The 20,053-nt window shown below is 41.9% G+C and overlaps 1 protein-coding gene across 1 annotated transcript in view; it reads left to right on the plus strand.

Annotated features, from left to right (window-relative positions):
• COL4A5 (collagen type IV alpha 5 chain) overlaps positions 1-20,053 on the plus strand; it is a 231,967-nt gene that overhangs the window by 147,685 nt on the left and 64,229 nt on the right. Inside the window, exon 30 of the mRNA XM_073641114.1 lies at positions 3,487-3,600. Coding sequence (XP_073497215.1) covers positions 3,487-3,600 — 114 coding nt within the window. The remainder of the gene's footprint in view (positions 1-3,486; positions 3,601-20,053) is intronic.

A 20,053-nucleotide genomic window follows, 5' to 3' on the forward strand; every position in this document is an offset into this window, starting at 1 on the left:
GGTTGGATTTTTTTTTGTAAAAAAAAAGGACGGCGGTTTACGTCCTTGTCTGGATTTTCGTGAGATTAACAAAATTACTGTACGCAATCCTTACCCACTGCCATTGATTCCTGATCTGTTTAACCAGTTAATGGGGGCCAAGTGGTTCTCTAAAATTGACCTTAAGGGGGCATACAATCTGTTGCGCATGAAGGAGGGTGACGAATGGAAGACTGCTTTTAACACTCCTGTGGGTCATTTTGAGAATCTGGTTATGCCTTTTGGTCTTACTAATGCTCCTGCATTTTTTCAGAATCTTATTAATGACATCCTTAGACCTTTGATCGGCAAAAATGTGGTTGTGTATTTGGATGACATTTTGATTTATTCGCCGGATTTGGAGTCTCATTGGCGGAGCGTACGTGAGGTATTACAGTTATTAATGGACAATTCGCTTTTTGCTAAGCTGGAGAAATGTGAGTTCGCTGTACAGAGAATTAGTTTTTTGGGCTACATTATCTCCAGCGAAGGTTTTGAGATGGACCCGGTTAAAGTTCAAGCTGTACAGGAATGGCCTAGGCCTATTGGTTTGAAATCGATACAGAGGTTTTTAGGTTTTGCCAATTATTACAGAAAATTCATAAAAAATTTTTCTAGTATTGTCAAACCTCTGACCGATCTCACCAGGAAAGGTGCTGATGCGGTTCAGTGGTCTTCTGAGGCCATTGAAGCTTTTGTGTATCTCAAGGAGAGGTTCACCTCTGCTCCCATCCTTATGCAGCCTGATGTGACTAAGCCGTTTTTGGTTGAGGTTGATGCTTCCTCTGTGGGGGTTGGCGCAGTATTGTCTCAGGATAACGGGGATGGATTACATCCCTGTGCCTTTTTTTCAAAAAAATTTTCGGAGACTGAACTGAATTACGATATTGGTAATCGGGAATTATTGGCTATTAAACTCGCATTTGAACACTGGCGCCACTTCTTGGAAGGTGCAGAATTTCCCGTTCAGGTTCTTACGGATCATAAAAATCTGATATATCTTGATGCTGCCAAGCGCCTGAATGCCCGTCAGGCTAGGTGGGCACTGTTTTTCTCGCGGTTTAATTTCTCCGTTACTTACATCCCTGGTACTAAGAATGTTAAGGCGGATGCCTTGTCTCGCAGTTTTTCTCCCATAGTCGGTGCTGAGAAAGAGGAGAACATTTTACAAGAAGGTGTTGTGATAGCTGCTTTGGACTCCGTTTTGGAAGATGAGATTCTTAAAGCACAGGAGAATGCCCCATCTAACACTCCTCATGGGAGGTTGTTTGTGCCTGGGACCTTTAGGAGAGATTTCTTTGTTGAGTGTCACGAATCTCGGTTGGCAGGTCATCCCGGAATCTCTGAGACCAAGAGACTGGTGGGTCGCAGTTTTTGGTGGCCTGGATGGCAGAAGGAAGTCATTAAGTGGGTGCGTCAATGTACTATATGTGCTAGATCTAAGTCCTCACATACTCCTGCTGTGGGGTTGCTTTGTCCTTTGGATTTTCCCAGTGCTCCTTGGACACATTTGGCTATGGACTTTATAACTGACCTTCCCCCCTCTGAGGGTTTTACTGTCATCTGGGTGGTCGTGGACCGTTTTAGCAAGATGTGTCACTTGGTTCCCTTCGTCAAACTGCCCTGCGCTAAAACTCTCGCTAAGGCCTTTGTCAAGGAAATTGTCAGACTTCATGGCGTTCCTACTGACATTGTTTCTGATAGGGGTCCTCAGTTCGTGGCTCGTTTTTGGCGTGCCTTTTGTGACAGGTTGGGAGTTCATTTGTCGTTCTCGTCCGGATAGCATCCTGAATCTAATGGCCAGACAGAAAGGAAAAACCAGGATGTTGAGCAGTTCTTGCGTTGTTTTGTGGCAGACAATCAAGAGGGGTGGTCTGAGTTTCTGCCACTTGCTGAATTTGCTCTGAACAATCATACATCTTCTTCTGCTGGTTGTTCGCCTTTTTTTTGTTGTTCTGGGAGACATCCGTCGTTTGGGTCGTTCTCCAAGTTGGGATCTGCCGTGCCTGAGGAGGAGAATTTTTCCGGTGATTTGGAGAGAGTTTGGACGGATGTGCGTGGTAATCTTCAGGAGGCCAACAGAAAATCTAAAGACTACTTTGATAGGAAACGACAGGAGGTTTTGTTCGCTGTTGGTGACATGGTTTGGTTGTCCTCTAGGAATCTGCGGTTGAGGATTCCTTCTAAGAAATTGGGTCCCAAGTTTGTAGGGCCCTTTAAGGTGCTTCAGGTTGTCAACCAATCTGCGGTTAGGTTGGAGGTTCCTACCTCCTGGAGAATTAATCCGGTATTTCATGTCTCTCTGTTGAAAAAAGCTGTTGTATCGGATTGTGACGCCTCTGCCTCTGTTCCTCCGGTGGTGGAGGACGGGGAATATGAAATTTCTCGCATCCTTAACTCTAGACAGTATAGAGGTAGTTTGCAGTATCTTGTGGCCTGGAAAGGTTTCGGACCCGAGGATAACTCTTGGGTGAGGTCGGATGATGTTTCCGCGTCCAGACTTATCAGAGCGTTTCACAGGAGATTTCCTGATAAGCCTGGTCCTAGGGGATCCGGAGGATACTCTTAGAAGAGGGGGTACTGTTAGAACCTTGCTCTTAGGTTTTTTCTATTGTTGGTCACATGACCTTGTTTGGCCTATTTAGTCCTGCTCCGCCCTTCTGGCTTTGCTGGACTTCATTGTATATCTACTTTCTAGCTAGCCTGTGCTCTGTATCTAACTCTGTTAGTTTGCTTGGTCTACGGACCTCTATGTTCTATATATTTTGTTTGTTCGTCTGTCTGCTACTATTTCTGTTAGGAGGTGTCCCATTTTCCTCCCAGTCCTTAGTACTTGTAGGGATTCCTTCCCCACATCTATAGGTCTCCGTACAGACTAGCTTAGGACTTTAGCAGGTCTGATCGCAGGATCAGGTCCCCTGTTACATCGTAGGGATTAAGCTGAGTTCTATCGTAGGGACAGATCTCCTCTCTTTCCTTAGCTCTGGTAGCAGAACTTAACAACTAGTAAGCAATGATGTCTCGAAATATGCCATCACTTACTATTGTAGGAACATTATTTTAAAGAAGTGGTAAAGGATTTTAAAACTGTTGGGGCTTATTCACACATATGATTTGTCCACATACGAGAAAAATGTACCAATTATTCTGATCAGAGTTTGATCAGAGTGTCATCCATTTTTCTTGTGCATGACATAAAAAAAAAAGTTTCCCCACCTCTCCATTCTGACCGTTTATGAAAATCAGACTGTACCCGGATGTCTCTCGGACTCTTGTTCATGGTTTGTGACTGGTATTGCAGCTCAGTTTCATTGAATTGTATCTACACTGCATTGTTTTTGGAGGAAAGAAAACATGTTTTTGTAATTCCATTAAATCTTTAAGTGCCATTTATGTTTCATTTTTTTATGCAGCAAATCTCGTTGGTTGATAATGGTAGAAACTGTTTTTACTTTATTTTTATTCTAGGTGACTCTGGTCAGAATGGACTTCCTGGCCAACCAGGTTCACCTGGACTTCCAGGCTCTGGTGGTCAAGGTCCTCCTGGCCCTCCAGGACTTCCTGGACCAGCCGGCCCTCCAGGTAAGGCACATATTCTCTCTGGTCTCTCTACAAGTATAAGGTGAGATGTCATTTGAGTCATGGCTGAGAATAGAAACACAGTTTAATGACTGATTTTCAGTCCTTCTCGCTTTTTATTAAATGTACAATGCAGGTGATATACAGATGAGCTTACCATTGCATATATGTTACTGTAGTGTAGTGTTATTGTATATGCCCTTAGAGAAATACAAATGTTATGAATTCATTCACATCTCTTAATTGTTTAATTGAATAACAAGGCATTATCCATTTTATGAAAATCTGTTTCAGTTAAAGGGGCCATGTCACCTTGTATTAAAATGAGAAAATGATAATGTGAAAAATTAAAAAAGGGTCAATAAAATCTAAACTATGTAAGAATAAAAATTATTGTAATAACGGGATCAACATTTTCAACATTTATAAATGAATTCCTAACATATAAAAAGTCTAGCAATGCAAAGATGATCCCATAAGACTTAACTTTTATTGCTTCATGGTTAACCGGTTCCTGACCGCCCACTGTAGATAAACGTCGGCGCTGCCTGGGCTCTGTGCAGCTCCGACGTTTAAAAACGGTGGGTGGTCTCGCAGTGCTCAGGACCCCCAGGGTCCTGCAAGCACTGCGATTCCGGTGCAGAGCGTTAGCTCTGACAGGGTACATCATCGGGACCTGATTAGATCAGGTCCCAGTGATGTTAACCCTTTGCTGTCTTCTATATGCTGCGATCTATAGTGATCGCGGCATATAGGAGACAGCAGGAAGAGAGGGGGTCGTCTTACTTACCTCCGAAGACCTCCGTTTCGTTTGAGGACCTGGGGTTGCTATGGCAGCTGGAGGTCACATGACCGCCTCCAGCTCTGCCATATATGGTGTCCTTCCTGTCTGGCTTCAGCCTGTATGTAGCTGATGCCAGACAGGAGACTGACTGAAACAGTCAGTGAAGATCTCATGTAATGTAATATATGTCTATTACATTACATGAGATCAGTGATCAGAAAAATAAAAATTAATGTCCCATACAGGGACTAAGTAAAAATGTAAAAAAAAGTAAAAAAAAAGTTTTTAAACTATTAAAAAAAAAAATCACAAAATAAATAAAAATAAATAAAATATTAAACCAATAAATCCGTATATTATTACAAAACCAAAAAAAGTACACATATTTGGTATCGCCGCGTCCGAAACAACCCGAGCTATAAAACTGTCACACTAATTAACTCCTTCTGTGCACACCGTAATAAAAATAAATAAAAAACGGAGCAAAAAAATATGCTTTTTCATCATATCGCCAAACAAAAAGTGGAAAAAAATGCGATCAAAAAGCAGAATAGAAATAAAAATGGTACCACTGAAAACTTCATCTTGTTCCGCAAAAAAAAGCCGCCATACAGCTCCATCAGCCGAAAAATAAAAAAGTTATAGCGCTCAGAATAAAGCAATGCAAAAAAAATATTTTTTTTTCTATAAAATTGTTTTATTGTGTAAAAGCGCCAAAACATAAAAAAAATACAGTAAGTGTAGTATCGCTGTAAACGTACTGACCCGAAGAATAACGCTGCCTGATCACTTTTACCACACGCAGAACGGCATAAAAAAAACTCAAAAAACAATTCCTGAAGTGTTTGTTTTTGTTAACTTTACCTCCCAAAAAACGGAATAGAAAGCGATCAAAAAATGTCACGTACCCAAAAATGGTTCCAATAAAAATGTCAACTCGTCCCGCAAAAAACAAGCCGTCACATGACTCTATCGGCCGAAATATGGAAAAATTATAGCTCTCAAAATATGGTGATACAAAAACTAGATTTTGCAAAAAAAGCGTATTTTAGTGTGTGACAGCTGTCAGTCATAAAAACCCGATATAAATCTGGTATCTCTGTAATCGCACCGACCCGAAGAATAAAGTAATCTAATCAGTTATATCACACTAGGAACGGCATAAAAAATAAATAAAACAAATATTATTCACCTGCTACTGATTTGTTTATTATGTCTCCCAAAGATCCCAGTAAGGCTCTGCTCACATTTATCCTGTGCTCTGCGCTGAGCTCTTACACCAGAGTTTCCGTGTAAATCTCTGAAATACGTGATTCAGCCAGAACCCATGATGGAAGATTCCCTGTAATGAGGCAGATATAGGCCACTGTGGACGCCGTCTAGCCTGGGATCCCACGGTGTCATTTGTTTTAGGCGTGCATAAAAGTGCGGTTGGCCACAGTTTTGTGCACTTCTGAAAAAAAGGACACCACTAAACAGAGGCCAGACGGAGTCCAGAGTAACTCTGCTGCCTCATTACAGTGAATGGATCCCGCAGGGGTTTCATCTGAATTACATCACTTGGAAATTTAGATGGAAACCCCGATGTAAGTGCTCAGCCTAGAGCGCCGGATAAATGTTACGTAAAATGTTCCCAATAAAAGCTTCAACTCAGTCCTCAAAAAAAGCTAGTCCCCACTCAGGTCCGTCATCTGTTAAAAATATAAGGGAATTCCAAGTTACTGGTAGCAGAAAGGCTCTGGAAAAGCAAAATGGTCCTTGCCCCCCAAAAGAAATTCAGAAAATTTTGTGCTCCCAAATCCAAATGCCTATTCTACAATAATTTGTTCTCCAATTGTCAAATAGCGCTCCTTCCCCCTCAAATCTCACCGTATGGCTAAGTGGTACGATACAGTCACATATGGGGTATTGACACTTTTAGAAGAAATTGTGTGACACATTTCGGCACCATTTTTACCCATTGCCCTGTGTGAAAATGTAAAATCTGATGGTAAAACATTTTTTTGTGGTAAAAATATAATTATGCTTTTTTCACTGCCCAATGGTATAAATTTAAAAATTAAAAAATACTCACTACTTCCCTAGATGAATTCCTTGAGAGGTGTAGTTTACAAAATGGGGTCACTTGTGGGGGTTTCTGCTGTTTTGGCATGTCAGCGACTCTTCAAATGTGACATGGTGTCTGCTGCCTATCCCAGCCAACATAGCGCTCCTTTCTCTTCCGAACCCTGCCGTACACCAAAGCAGTGGTTTTCCCCCACATACGGGGTATCGGCGTACTCAGGAGAAATTGTACAACAAATTTCATGGTGCAATTTATCCTGTTACCCTTATGATAATGCAAAATTAGGGAATGAAAAACATTTTTTATGGGAAAAATGTGAAAATTTTATTTTTACAGCTCAATATTATAAACTTCTGTGAAGCAGCTGGGGGTGCAAGGTGCTCACCACACATCTAGATAAGTTCCCTAAGGGGTATAGTTTCCAAAATGGTGGCACTTGTGGGGGGTTACCACTGTTTAGGCACATTAGGGGCTCCCCAAATATGACATGGCGTCCGCTAATTATTCAAACAAATTTTACATTCAAAAAGTCAAATGGCGCTCCTTCCCTTTCAAACCCTGCCATGTGCCCAAACAGTAATTTGCCTCCACATATGGGGTATCGGCGTGTTCAGGAGAAATTGCACAACAAATTTCATGGTGCTATTTATCCTGTTACCCTTATAATAATACAAAATTAGGGAATGAAAAACATTTTTTGAGGGAAAAATGTGAAAATTTTATTTTTACGGCTCAATATTATAAACTTCTGTGAAGCACCTTGGGGTGCAAGGTGCTCACCACACATCTAGATAAGTTCCCTAAGGGGTCTAGTTTCCAAAATGGTGTCACTTGTGGGGGGTTTCCACTGTTTAGGCACATCAGGGGCTCTCCAAACGCAACATAGCGTCTGCTAATTATTCAGACAAATTTTACATTCAAAAAGTCTAATGGCGCTCCTTCCCTTCTGAACCCTGCCGTGCGCCCAAACAGTGGTTTTCCCTCACATATGGGGTATCAGCACGCTCAAGAGAAATTGCACAAAAAAATTTGGGGTCCATTTTTTCATGTTACCCCTGTGAAAATAAAAAAAATTGGGTCTAAAATAACATTTTTGTGAAAAAAGTTAAATGTTAATTTTTTTCTTCCACATTCCAAAAATTCCTGTGAAGCACCTGAAGGGTTAATAAAGTTCTTGAATGTGGTTTTGAGCACCTTGAGGGGTGCAGTTTTTAGAATGGTGTCACTTTTGGGTATTTTCTGTCATAAAGACCCCTCAAAGTGATTTCAAATATGATGTGGTCCCTAAAAAACTGTTTTTGTAAATTTTGTTGGAAAAATGAGAAATCGCTGGTCAACTTTTAACCCTTATAGCTCCCTAACAAAAAAAAATTTTGGTTCCAAAATTGTGCTGATGTAAAGTAGACATGTGGGAAATGTTATTTATTAACTATTTTGTGTGACATATCTCTCTGATTTAAGGGCATGAAAATTCAAAGTTTGAAAATTGCTAAATTTTCAAAATTTTCGCCAAATTTCCGATTTTTTCACAAATAAACACAAGTTATATCGAAGAAATTTTACCACTATCATGAAGTACAATATGTCACGAAAAAACAATCTCAGAATCAGGGGAATACGTTGAAGCGTTCCAGAGTAATTACCTCATAAAGTGACAGTGGTCAGAATTGAAAAAATTGGCCCGGTCACGAAGGCAAAAACAGGCTCTGGAGCGAAGTGGTTAAAATAGAGCATAAAAATACAGCTAGTTCATGGGCTGATATAGTTTTTTTTTTAAGTTATTTTCAAGCACCACTCCAGCATTTTTTTTTTCATTTTACCACTGGAGTGGTGCCACTAATCAAAGTTCCCTGCCCTTAGTATTATACTCTCCAGCCACCGTCTTCATCTGTTATTGCCGCTGCTCCAGTCATCTTCTGCAGGTTGTGACCTGCCGGATCACTCCAGTGTTTGCTGGGTGATGTGGAAGTCACTTCTTATGTAAATCTATGAGAGCAGAACGAGGTTCTCATACACTTACACTGAGAGCTTGTGACCATTACCTCTGACTTCCGGTTGCAGTCACAAGATGGCGGTTCGGGACCGGAGTGGCGCCTGTAACAGCTGAAGATGGCAGCTGGTAAGTATATTACTAGAGTCAGGGACTTTACATTAGTTTCACCACTCCAGTGCTGAAATAAATAAAACCCGCTGGAGTGGTGCTTTAACTATGATGGGATCAAAATTAAAGGGAGTATGTCAGCAGGTTTCTGCTATGGAATCTGAGAGCAGCATGATTTGGGGGCAGAGACCCTGATTCCAGTGATGTGTCACTTACTCAGCTGCTTGTTGTCATTTTGATAAAATCCCTGTTTTATCTGTTGCAGATCTACCTGTCCTCTGAATGTTGAGCTCTGTATAACCCGCCCACACCACTAATTGGCAGCTTTCTGCCTATGTACAGTGTACACATAAAGATTCCAATCAGTGGTGGGGGTGGGGTTATATGGAGCTCATGAATATGGAGGACTACCTGATGCAGGTTTACTACTCCTCTAGTGATAATCTCCTGCTGATAAAACACTGATTTTATCAAAGCTACAGCAAATAGACACATCACTGGAATGAGGGTCTCTGTCTCTACATTAGGCTGCTGTCAGATTAGGTGGTAAAAACCTGCTGACAGATTCCCTTTAAGTGTTATGGGATCATCTCTATATTGCTGGATTTTTTCTATGTTCTATGGGGATAGAAAAGTGTGTGGCCCCAGTCAGATGTTTGTGCAAACTGAGCATCCTCAGCACACTAGTGGTTAGCTGATCTTCAGGAAATGTTCATTCATAAAGTAGGTCCAAGGCATACATACTATAAATGTAGCCTACGTAATGGAGACCTAGAATAGAGGGCCAAACCCCAACGCCAGGCAAATACTGGCACTATAAGTGGTATGATTTTGATCTTTGGTATTCCACATGCATTTTATTTGTCCCTACCTCCAATAGTAAGATATGGCTTTGTTCACACTTCCACTTTTAACAGTCCATTCGTCTCTTCCACTTTTAGGAACAGACAAAAGGAATAATGTCAACAGTGGATCCATTTCATGAACGATGCAAGCAGAAGGGCTCCACGGATCATTATGTGGTCCCTCTGGGTTCTGTTATGTATTTTTTTTTCTGAACAGATCAAAATGTAGAACTTTTTCTTCCATTCTAAAACCTGGAACACAACTGGACCCAGACAGACCCCATAATAATCAGAGGGGTCCCTCTGCTTCGGTTATGTAAAGGATCCATTGTTACATAATTCCTTCTGTCTGTTTCAAAAAACGGAACAGACAAACAGGAGTATGAACTTACCCTGCTGTCATACAGATATGTAGAATATCTTCTATTTTAAATGTTTGTTATAAACTTTGACAATCGCCACTTAATAGGTGACATGGCCCCTTTAAATTTCTTATTTAGTGACAAAGCTGTATGTAGCCTAAACATAGTGTAATCTACAGGAACCATTGCAGAACCACATCTCTCCTCTATAGCTAATCTTAAGAAAGGAGGAAAGTAAATGGTTACTGTGGGTTCCATTGTATTTGTGCCTTCTACATGCTGTTACTAAATAAGCTTTTCCATTTCTTATTGCACCTGTTATGTATACTAATGAGCACTGAAAGCCAATTTCACGTATTTGCTACACCGCTGTTAACTGAGCACTTGTAAGGACCTACCAGTATCTTATATTTCCCAGCCACCATCTGTATGTGAGGTGACCATGTGCTCAGGCTGCATGCACAGTGTCACACTGCACAAAATGCCTTGGTATGAAGAGCACGTGTCTGATCCCCCGCGCACTGGACGCACTGCAATCCTACCTCATGCACCCTGCTATACTGCGTTCACTGGCTGGATGAATCTGCTTTGCGAACGATTTCTACTAACTGCATGCTGATAATTCAACACAATGCATGATTAATATAGCGTATATCACTAATTTCACTATCTAATGTCTATCTATCTTGATCTTGAAGGGGGGGATCTGTCACCAGATTTCACAATACAGACTACAAATAATCATAAATAGAAACCCGATGAGACAGGCGTACTTACTTTGAAAAAGCTATGTTAGACCGGCTGCATAATTTTGTAAAATTGAAACGAGCATTTTATAAAACTCATCAAATGCTCATCCTAATATCAAAGCTATAAAGCCTTTTTCAAAGAGCGCACACCAGCCTCATCAGGTCTAAGAGTTAATGCTGCATTCAATTTCTATTGTGAAATGTGTTGACAGATCTGCTTTATGTTTTATTATAAAAACACTGCCATTTATTGTCTATTGGACTCTCTAGATTACTTAACCATTATACTTTGAATTAGTGTCTAGTACAATTTACAATTGGTGCAATATCTCAATAGCAGTACCATTCTTTATGACGTTTCAAGACACATCGCGTAAGCTTTGTGATAATGTTGACAAAGCAAATATTGATGCTACATCTATTTTTGGTCTAAAATATGGGAGTGTTTTTATTTATGTATTTTTTCTATAACTAGTACTAATTAATAATATGCATATCACCACCTTTTGTGAATCACATGTATCCATCATGCAGTGATTACTATCAGGATGAGGGTGCAGTATTTAGTTGTAGAAGAGAGAAAACGCGTGATACTATATTATACCAGTGCAGTAGGTTAAAGAGTCTGACATACTAATAGGAAGAAATTCAGACTAGTGGTTCTCCTTCTGTTCCCTGCCTCTGTGTGCTGGATCAGCAGTAATCAGGGATCTGTATTAGTGACTGAAACACAATACACTACCAGTGGAGGACACTCAATAAACCGCATATGTCACAGTTGTTCCCAATACCACAAGGCACAGTAAATTGTGTTGTTCCACATTATCATCCATATGATGTAGCACTATAAAACCAAAATGTCACTCACCCCCTTTATCTAAAAAAACTTATAGGTTTATACATTGAAAAGTTTTCTTCAGTTACCTGCCCTGAACACTTCATATGGCCGTCTATCCGATATAGAGAGTAAACTAAACTGCAGAAAAGAAGTGTTCAGAGAATGGAAACTGCATTGTATTTCATATACAGGATCAAAATCTTATAACATATGAATATATAAACGTACACCCTGGACTAAAAAGGGTGTTTAGAAAAAAGTTTTTTTTTCATGTAAGCAAACAAGATTATATCACTTGGGGTTGTTTTCTCTTGTTTATTTGAAGAGATCTGACTGCTGGAGACCCCATGTCTGGTGGAAATGTGGGGTTGCAGCACTCTGTAGGGCACTCTAGCACCTTCTGGCACTGCCATCCAGATGCTGTGCATGCATCACTAGACACTTCTATAGAGAAGTGTGGCAACTTACCGCACAACTACTGGAAGAGAGCAGCAATGTTCTCAGAAAATGCGTTTAAATGCCCATTAACACTAGATGGAATCTAGTCTAGGATGACAGGTTATACTGTGTGTGTATGTATGTATGTGTATATCTATATATCTATATATACACTGCTCAAAAAAATAAAGGGAACACTTAAACAACAGAATATAACTCCAAGTAAATCAAACTTCTGTGAAATCAAACTGTCCACTTAGGAAGCAACACTGATTGACAATCAATTTCACATGCTGTTGTGCAAATGGAATAGACAATAGATGGAAATTATTGGCAATTATCAACACACCCTCAATAAAGGAGTGGTTCTGCAGGTGGGGACCACAGACCACATCTCAGTACCAATGCTTTCTGGCTGATGTTTTGGTCACTTTTGAATGCTGGTTGTGCTTTCACACTCGTGGTAGCATGAGACCGACTCTACAACCCACAGAAGTTCCTCAGGTAGTGCAGCTCATCCAGGATGGCACATCAATGCGAGCTGTGGCAAGAAGGTTTGCTGTGTCTGTCAGCGTAGTGTCCAGAGGCTGGAGGCGCTACCAGGAGACAGGCCAATACACCAGGAGATGTGGAGGGGGCCGTAGGAGGGCAACAACCCAGCAGCAGGACCCCTACCTCCGCCTTTGTGTAAGGAGGAACAGGAGGAGCACTGCCAGAGTCTTGCAAAATGACCTCCAGCCACAAATGTGCATGTGTCTGCCCACACGGCTAGAAACCGACTCCATGAGAGTTTTATGATGGCCCGACGTCCACAGATGGAGGTTGTGCTCACAGCTCAACACCGTGCAGGACGCTTGGCATTTGCCACAGAACACCAGGATTGGCAAAGTCGCCACTGGCACCCTGTGCTCTTCACAGATGAAAGCAGGTTCACACTGAGCACATGTGACAGACGTGACTGCGTCTGGAGACGCCGTGGAGAGCGATCTGCTGCCTGCAACATCCTTCAGAATGACCGGTTTGGCAGTGGGTCAGTAATGGTGTGGGGTGGCATTTCTTTGGAGGGCCGCACAGCCCTCCATGTGCTCGCCAGAGGTAGCCTGACTGCCATTAGGTACCGAGATGAGATCCTCAGACCCCTTGTGATACCATATGCTGGTGCGGTTGGCCCTGGGTTCCTCCTAATGCAGGACAATGCCAGACCTCATGTGGCTGGAGTGTGTCAGCAGTTCCTGCAAGATGAAGGCATTGAAGCTATGGACTGGCCCGCCCGTTCCCCAGACCTGAATCCGATTGAGCACATCTGGGACATCATGTCTCACTCCATCCACCAACCATCCATTGCACCACAGACAGTCCTGGAGTTGGCGGATGCTTTAGTCCAGGTCTGGGAGGAGATCCCACAGGAGACCATCCGCAACCTCATCAGGAGCATGCCCAGGCGGTGTAGGGAGGTCATACAGGCACGTGGAGGCCACACACAATACTGAGCCTCATTTTGACTTGTTTTAAGGACATTACATCAAAGTTGGATCAGCCTGTAGTGTGTTTTTCCACTTTAATTTTGGGGGTGACTCCAAATCCAGGCCTCCATTGGTTAATAAATTTGATTTCCATTGATGATTTTTGTGTGATTTTGTTGTCAGCACATTCAACTTTGTATAGAACAAAGTATTCAATGAGAATTTCATTCATTCAGTTCTAGGATGTGTTATATGAGTGTTCCCTTTATTTTTTTGAGCAGAAGCATGTGAAATTGATTGTCAATCAGTGTTGCTTCCTAAGTGGACAGTTTGATTTCACAGAAGTTTGATTTACTTGGAGTTATATTCTGTTGATTAAGAATACTTAACAAAAAAGTGTGAAACAACTGAAAATATGTCTTATATTCTAGGTTCTTCAAAGTAGCCACCTTTTGCTTTGATGACTGCTTTGCACACTCTTGGCATTCTCTTGATGAGCTTCAAGAGGTATTCACCGGAAATGGTCTTCCAACAATCTTGAAGGAGTTCCCAGAGATGCTTAGCACTTGTTGGCCCTTTTGCCTTCACTCTGCGGTCCAGCTCACCCCAAACCATCTCGATTGGGTTCAGGTCTGGTGACTGTGGAGGCCAGGTCATCTGGCGTAGCACCCCATCACTCTCCTCCTTGGTCAAATAGCCCTTACACAGCCTGGAGGTGTGTTTGGGGTCATTGTCCTGTTGAAAAATAAATGATGGTCCAACTAAACGCAAACTGGATGGAAGAGCATGCCTCTGCAGGATGCTGTGGTAGCCATGCTGGTTCAGTATGCCTTCAATTTTGAATAAATCCCCAACAAAGCACCCCCACACCATTACACCTCCTCCTCCATGCTTCACGGTGGGAACCAGGCATGTAGAGTCCATCCGTTCACCTTTTCTGTGTCGCACAAAGACACGGTGGTTGGAACCAAAGATCTCAAATTTGGACTCATCAGACCAAAGAACAGATTTCCACTGGTCTAATGTCCATTCCTTGTGTTCTTTAGCCCAAACAAGTCTCTTCTGCTTGTTGCCTGTCCTTAGCAGTGGTTTCCTAGCAGCTATTTTACCATGAAGGCCTGCTGCACAAAGTCTCCTCTTAACAGTTGTTGTAGAGATGTGTCTGCTGCTAGAACTCTGTGTGGCATTGACCTGGTCTCTAATCGGAGCTGCTGTTAACCTGCGATTTCTGAGGCTGGTGACTCGGATAATCTTATCCTCAGAAGCAGAGGTGACTCTTGGTCTTCCTTTCCTGGGGCGGTCCTCATGTGAGCCAGTTTCTTTGTAGTGCTTGATGGTTTTTGCAACTGCACTTGGGGACACATTCAAAGTTTGCCCAATTTTTCGGACTGACAGACCTTCATTTCTTAAAGTAATGATGGCCACTCGTTTTTCTTTACTTAGAATTTGTATTATGGCAAGAAAAAAGCAGCTAACAGTCTATTCAGTAGGACTATCAGCTGTGTATCCACCAGACTTCTGCACAACACAACTGATGGTCCCAACCTTATTTATAAGGCAAGAAATCCCACTTATTAAACCTGACAGGGCACACCTGTGAAGTGAAAACCATTTCCGGTGACTACCTCTTGAAGCTCATCAAGAGAATGCCAAGAGTGTGCAAAGCAGTCATCAAAGCAAAAGGTGGCTACTTTGAAGAACCTAGAATATAAGACATATTTTCAGGTGTTTCACACGTTTTTGTTAAGTATATAATTCCACATGTGTTAATTCATAGTTTTGATGCCTTCAGTGTGAATGTACAATTTTCAAAGTCATGAAAATACAGAAAAATCTTTAAATGAGAAGGTGTGTCCAAACTTTTGGTCTGTACTGTATATATATATACAGTTAGGTCCAAATCAACTCCAGGCCTTTTATCGGCTTAATTGAGAATGACATAACGAAGGGATTGGCCACACCTGTCCATGAAATAGCCTTGGAGTCAATTGTCCAAATACTTTTGGTCCCTTTAAAAACAGGGTGGCACATGTTAAGGAGCTGAAACTCCTAAACCCTTCATCCAATTTTAATGTGGATACCCTCAAATGAAAGCTGAAAGTCTGAACTTCAACTGCATCTGAATTGTTTTGTTTAAAATTCATTGTGGTAATGTCTAGAATCAAAATTAGAAAAATGTTGCCTCTGTCCAAATATATATGGACCTAACTGTGTGTGTGTATGTGTATATATATATATATATATATATATATATTATAATATATATATATATATATATATATATATATATATATATATATATATATATTATAATATATGATCTTGATCAGGTATATGAAAACAATGCTTGGAAAATTTGAGCTATCCTACACGAGTATAATACTTATGTATGATAGAAATACACTGAAAACGTTATCTACTTTTGTGCTGCAGAAATTAGCATTTACAGCAGACAGAAGAATTCCAGTGTAGCGTGTCAGATGGTCAGATAAATCATCTAAGGTGTTGAATAGGGAACTTTAAGTCATATTACACCTGTGGGGCAGCAAACTGATTTAGGAACGCTGAGACAGTAAGCTATGTAAATGATCTGGCAAGTGCCACAAGGGCAGTCCCAGCCGCGGTGTAATGCTGGAGGGCACATATAATGCTTGTGAATGTGGACCCGGGCTTACCCCAGAGGGGCGTGACTAAGCGACTACCTGGCTTTCGCTAGAGCTACTGGGAGTGAGGATAGGCTGGGCCACATGTAGTCACTAGGTGCGATGCCAGGGCAGTCCTCGTGACTGCAACAGCTGACTGGAGGGTCAGAGGCACAGGAACACGGTACAGGAGGACAAAGACAAAAAATGTGGTCAGATAGACCGAGGTCGGGGCAGGATGCACAGGTTCAGGATATGTAGCCGAGGTCAGGAGCGGAGAGGTCAGACTGGACAGGTACACGAGCCGATTCAGCAATGTGAGAAAACACACACAACGCAAAAGCAGGACTCTAGCTGAACAGACTATATAATTCTACAGGGAGAAGTGAATATCAGGATTAAAATATGGCGGGTGGGCACGCTTGGATTTAAATTGATATAGCATAAGGAGCTCAAACAGACCACTGACCCCTACATGGGTACTGGTACAACTAACCAGACCTATTAATCAGCTCTGTGCCACTGCAGGAGCTGTATCCATTACTTTATAATATCCCATGACTTCCAAAAACTCCCCTGATGATCCTGCCTCATGGAGGGAGATCACATACTTGTTGGGAGGTCATATGCTTATTCTTGGGTAATACCTAGGCAATACTTGAGTACTGCCCTTGAGAGGGCAGGAGCAATACAGGGGCACGACAGGGTACTCCATATAAACATAGAGAGGAAACCCCCCCCTTCATGCCTGAATGCTACATGACCTTTCTGGTGCTGCTCCTGCTGATAACATGTGGAAAGAGAGAGTCTCAAAAATTGGTGATATCAAACCTTTTTTTATTGAGCACTGGTTCACATTTGGCACTGAACCATTTGCTACTTTTATTGTTTGTGAGTTTCTTGGCCTTATGTTTTAGGTCCCTTTTATTACATACCATTAAAAGTTTTATTTTAATCCTGATACTCACTTCTCCCTGCTGAATTATATTATCTATACTGAGAAGTTTACATATAGGTACAATTATCATATGGTTGCTTATTTCAAACAAACATGCTAGGAACCAACGTTTGGGCAAAGAGTGGTGAGTGCAACTGCCTGATATAGCGCCTGCTTGCATGGGATAGGCTGGGGAACCTAATCTCTGCAGGACACAGCAGGGTTAAATTTCTGCAGAGACTGGTCACACCCCCCTAAGGCAAAATAGAATCAACCTAAGGCCTGTTTCACACTTTCTAATATTTTCGGTACTGGAAAAACCAGTACCGAAGATATCTGTGTCCGTGTATATGACACGTGTGGCAACCGTGTGCTGCATCAGGATCACATGTACCGGCGCTTGGGAATCAGCGGTACAATTAGCGCTCTTCCCAAGCGCCGGGTGCTGAAGGAATCTTTCATCATTGTCCCCTGCTTGCGCTGCAATCAACATGAGCAAGTGACAATGTTGAGAGTAGTATTCTGCACTCGCTGTCTCCTAGTGTAAAAATAAGAATAAAATAAAAAAATGATTATACTCACCTGGCTTGAGGCGACTGCACATGCTGTGGAGCAGAGGAGAATGACGCGCTGAAGCGAGCGGGCCCCTGACTTGCGCTGAGCTCAGTGAGTGACTGGACAAAGATGAGAGATTCCTCCAGCACCTGGGGGTTAGGTACAGCACTAACTGTACCACTGATTCCCAGGCACCGGTATGTGTCACACTGATGACACACGGATGTTGAACATTTTGCGGGCCGTGCCGCATGCAAAAAATGGACATGTCAGCGTGTTTTGCCCACAGTCACATGGTCCTTGGAAACACACTGACGTGCACAGACTTATTCATTTGAATGTGTCTACGCGTCAGTGTCTCCAGTACCTGTGGAAAATGTCACCACACGTACCAGAGATACAGACACATGAAACAAGGCCTAAGATGTAGCACTGCTGCAAGAGACAAAACTCAGCGAGCCACAGGATGACCATGGTGAGTAAGGCGGCGCTGAGGATGCACACAGGTTACCTCTGTGACACCTGGCAAGTGCTCGGGATCTTCTCAATAAACCTTGTCTGATACCTCCTCTTGACTTTGAAGGAGGTCAGCACCACTGTGAAAGGTCATTGTGTTCTTCTCAGAAAGCATAGACTTGTTGTGTGGTCCCAGCATAGCACGTGTGTGTACTTTCGCTGTCGTGGGCACAGGGATCACTGACATGCTGCACATATTAGTCAGGTTGTTGCCTACAGCAGAAAGTACAGTTCATGTGCCGAACCATACAGAACAAAGTGACGTTTTACAAGGTAGGTCTAGAAATGAGAGCTGGAACAGTTGCCAGGATTAGCAAAGCCCATGGGGCAAAAGTCAGCTGATTGACATAATCAAAGTTGATTTTCTCTACATTCTTAAGTCAATATCTGCCCCCAAATGTGTATTTAAACCTGCCTTTAAGTCCCCTATCTGACCCTGTAGAGATAAACTTTATAACAAACACCCTTTAAAGTGATAAAAGTAGAAATGCACAGACCTATTAAGTAATACAGGTTATGCTAGCTGTACACATACAGGCCAGAGCAGATGTATACAGGGCAGACGTTTGTATTTTGTATGTTATGTAGATTGTGCCTTTTGTTTTAATTTCCCATTCTTCAATTAACTATTAGTCTTTTTCCTAACATGTGTGTGCTTCATTTTTTTTATCCTAACCTAACTTCTTCCTGACTACATTATTTGCAACTCATTTCTGCTTGATGCCCACTGATGATCCTAAACCTGCTGACTTGTGACCAAGGTCCACCAGGTACTGTGGTTGCTCCTCCAGTCCTAGCTCGTTCTAGATCTGTTCTCTAATAACCCATTTACAAGTAGAGAATAGGCGTTTGTCAGTCAGTGAATAAACTGGTAGGGTGCACTAATGCTGTTTTCTTGCCAACCTGAAAACTTAAATGTTTTTTTTTTTTTAAATTATATTCATGTTTTACACGACATTATGTAAGTGTTACGGTATGTGCTAAGGTAATACTGTTTTCCCGGAGCCTCAGTCCTTACAGAGGAACTAAACGTGGCAATGACAGGCGTGAAGTGTCCATTCTTCATTTACGTTAGATAATAAAGGTCACATTTATTGTGGATTTTTCAAAAGTGACATACTATATATAATATCATTTAGGCAGTATTTTACACATGTATTAGCACAAAGTAGAACAAAGTTATGTTCATTACATTTATAATTTCTTAAAGCCCATTTCACGGCTTAAGAAAAGTATGACTGCAGTTATCCCTGTTACCATATTGCAATATCAGAGATACATCAACAAGCTGCTGAGATAATGGTGATTATTTCTTGGGTACTCTCAATGTACAGCTGTATCAGCTGTCCCTAACGAAACAAAGATGAAATACCTAAATCATCATGCACATGGCACAAAGGCTATATGCCCCTCATCAGTGCAAAACAGAGCAACTGGTTTGGCTAAGTGAGATGCTTCTGACGGGGGGAGGTTAAGAGGTAAATGGAGTTTCTGGTATTTGCTTCTTGTCCTAAGTCCTTATACTATATGGCAAGGCCCTTTAACGGGGTTGTCCACTACTTGGACAAATCCCGTCTCCATTAGCATGTTTGCACCAGTGAAATAACAATACATATACTTACCACCGGTGCCGTTCCAGCGATATCTGCCCTCGCTCTCCCAGGGCTTGTGTGAGAATCAGACATCAAGAGGAAATGAGAACTTCCTGTTGATATCTCATACATCTGAAGGCGAGGAGAATGATGCCAGCGCTGATTGGGCACAGGGATCGCGTGACATAACAATTTCATGCGAGCCCCGGGAGAGTGAGTTCCGACAGCGCTGGAGCAGGGCCGATACCGGAGGTGAGTATAAGTGATATTTTACTGGTGCAAATATGCTGATTGAGACAGGGATGTCCGAGTAGTCGACAGCCTATTTAAAGGGTCGATATTGACTTTTGCTACACCCAATAGGTGGCACTAGAATTCCCATCTCCTTCCTCTCTGAAAAGGCTATTTGTATGTTTAAATTTCCAGGGGAGCATTACATGGCCTATAAGTCTACACCAACTTGGCGATTACCACAAAGAGAAACTTTACCCCTCAGACCACCTATCAGAGACCTCTCACCCAGCCAAACCAGTTCTCCTGTCCTGCACTTATAAGGGGAAAACACCCCA

This window comes from Phyllobates terribilis, unplaced genomic scaffold (assembly GCF_046119375.1).
Source record: "Phyllobates terribilis strain yellow unplaced genomic scaffold, ASM4611937v1 Scaffold_7__3_contigs__length_470593459, whole genome shotgun sequence".
In the NCBI taxonomy this organism is placed as follows: Eukaryota; Metazoa; Chordata; class Amphibia; order Anura; family Dendrobatidae; genus Phyllobates; species Phyllobates terribilis.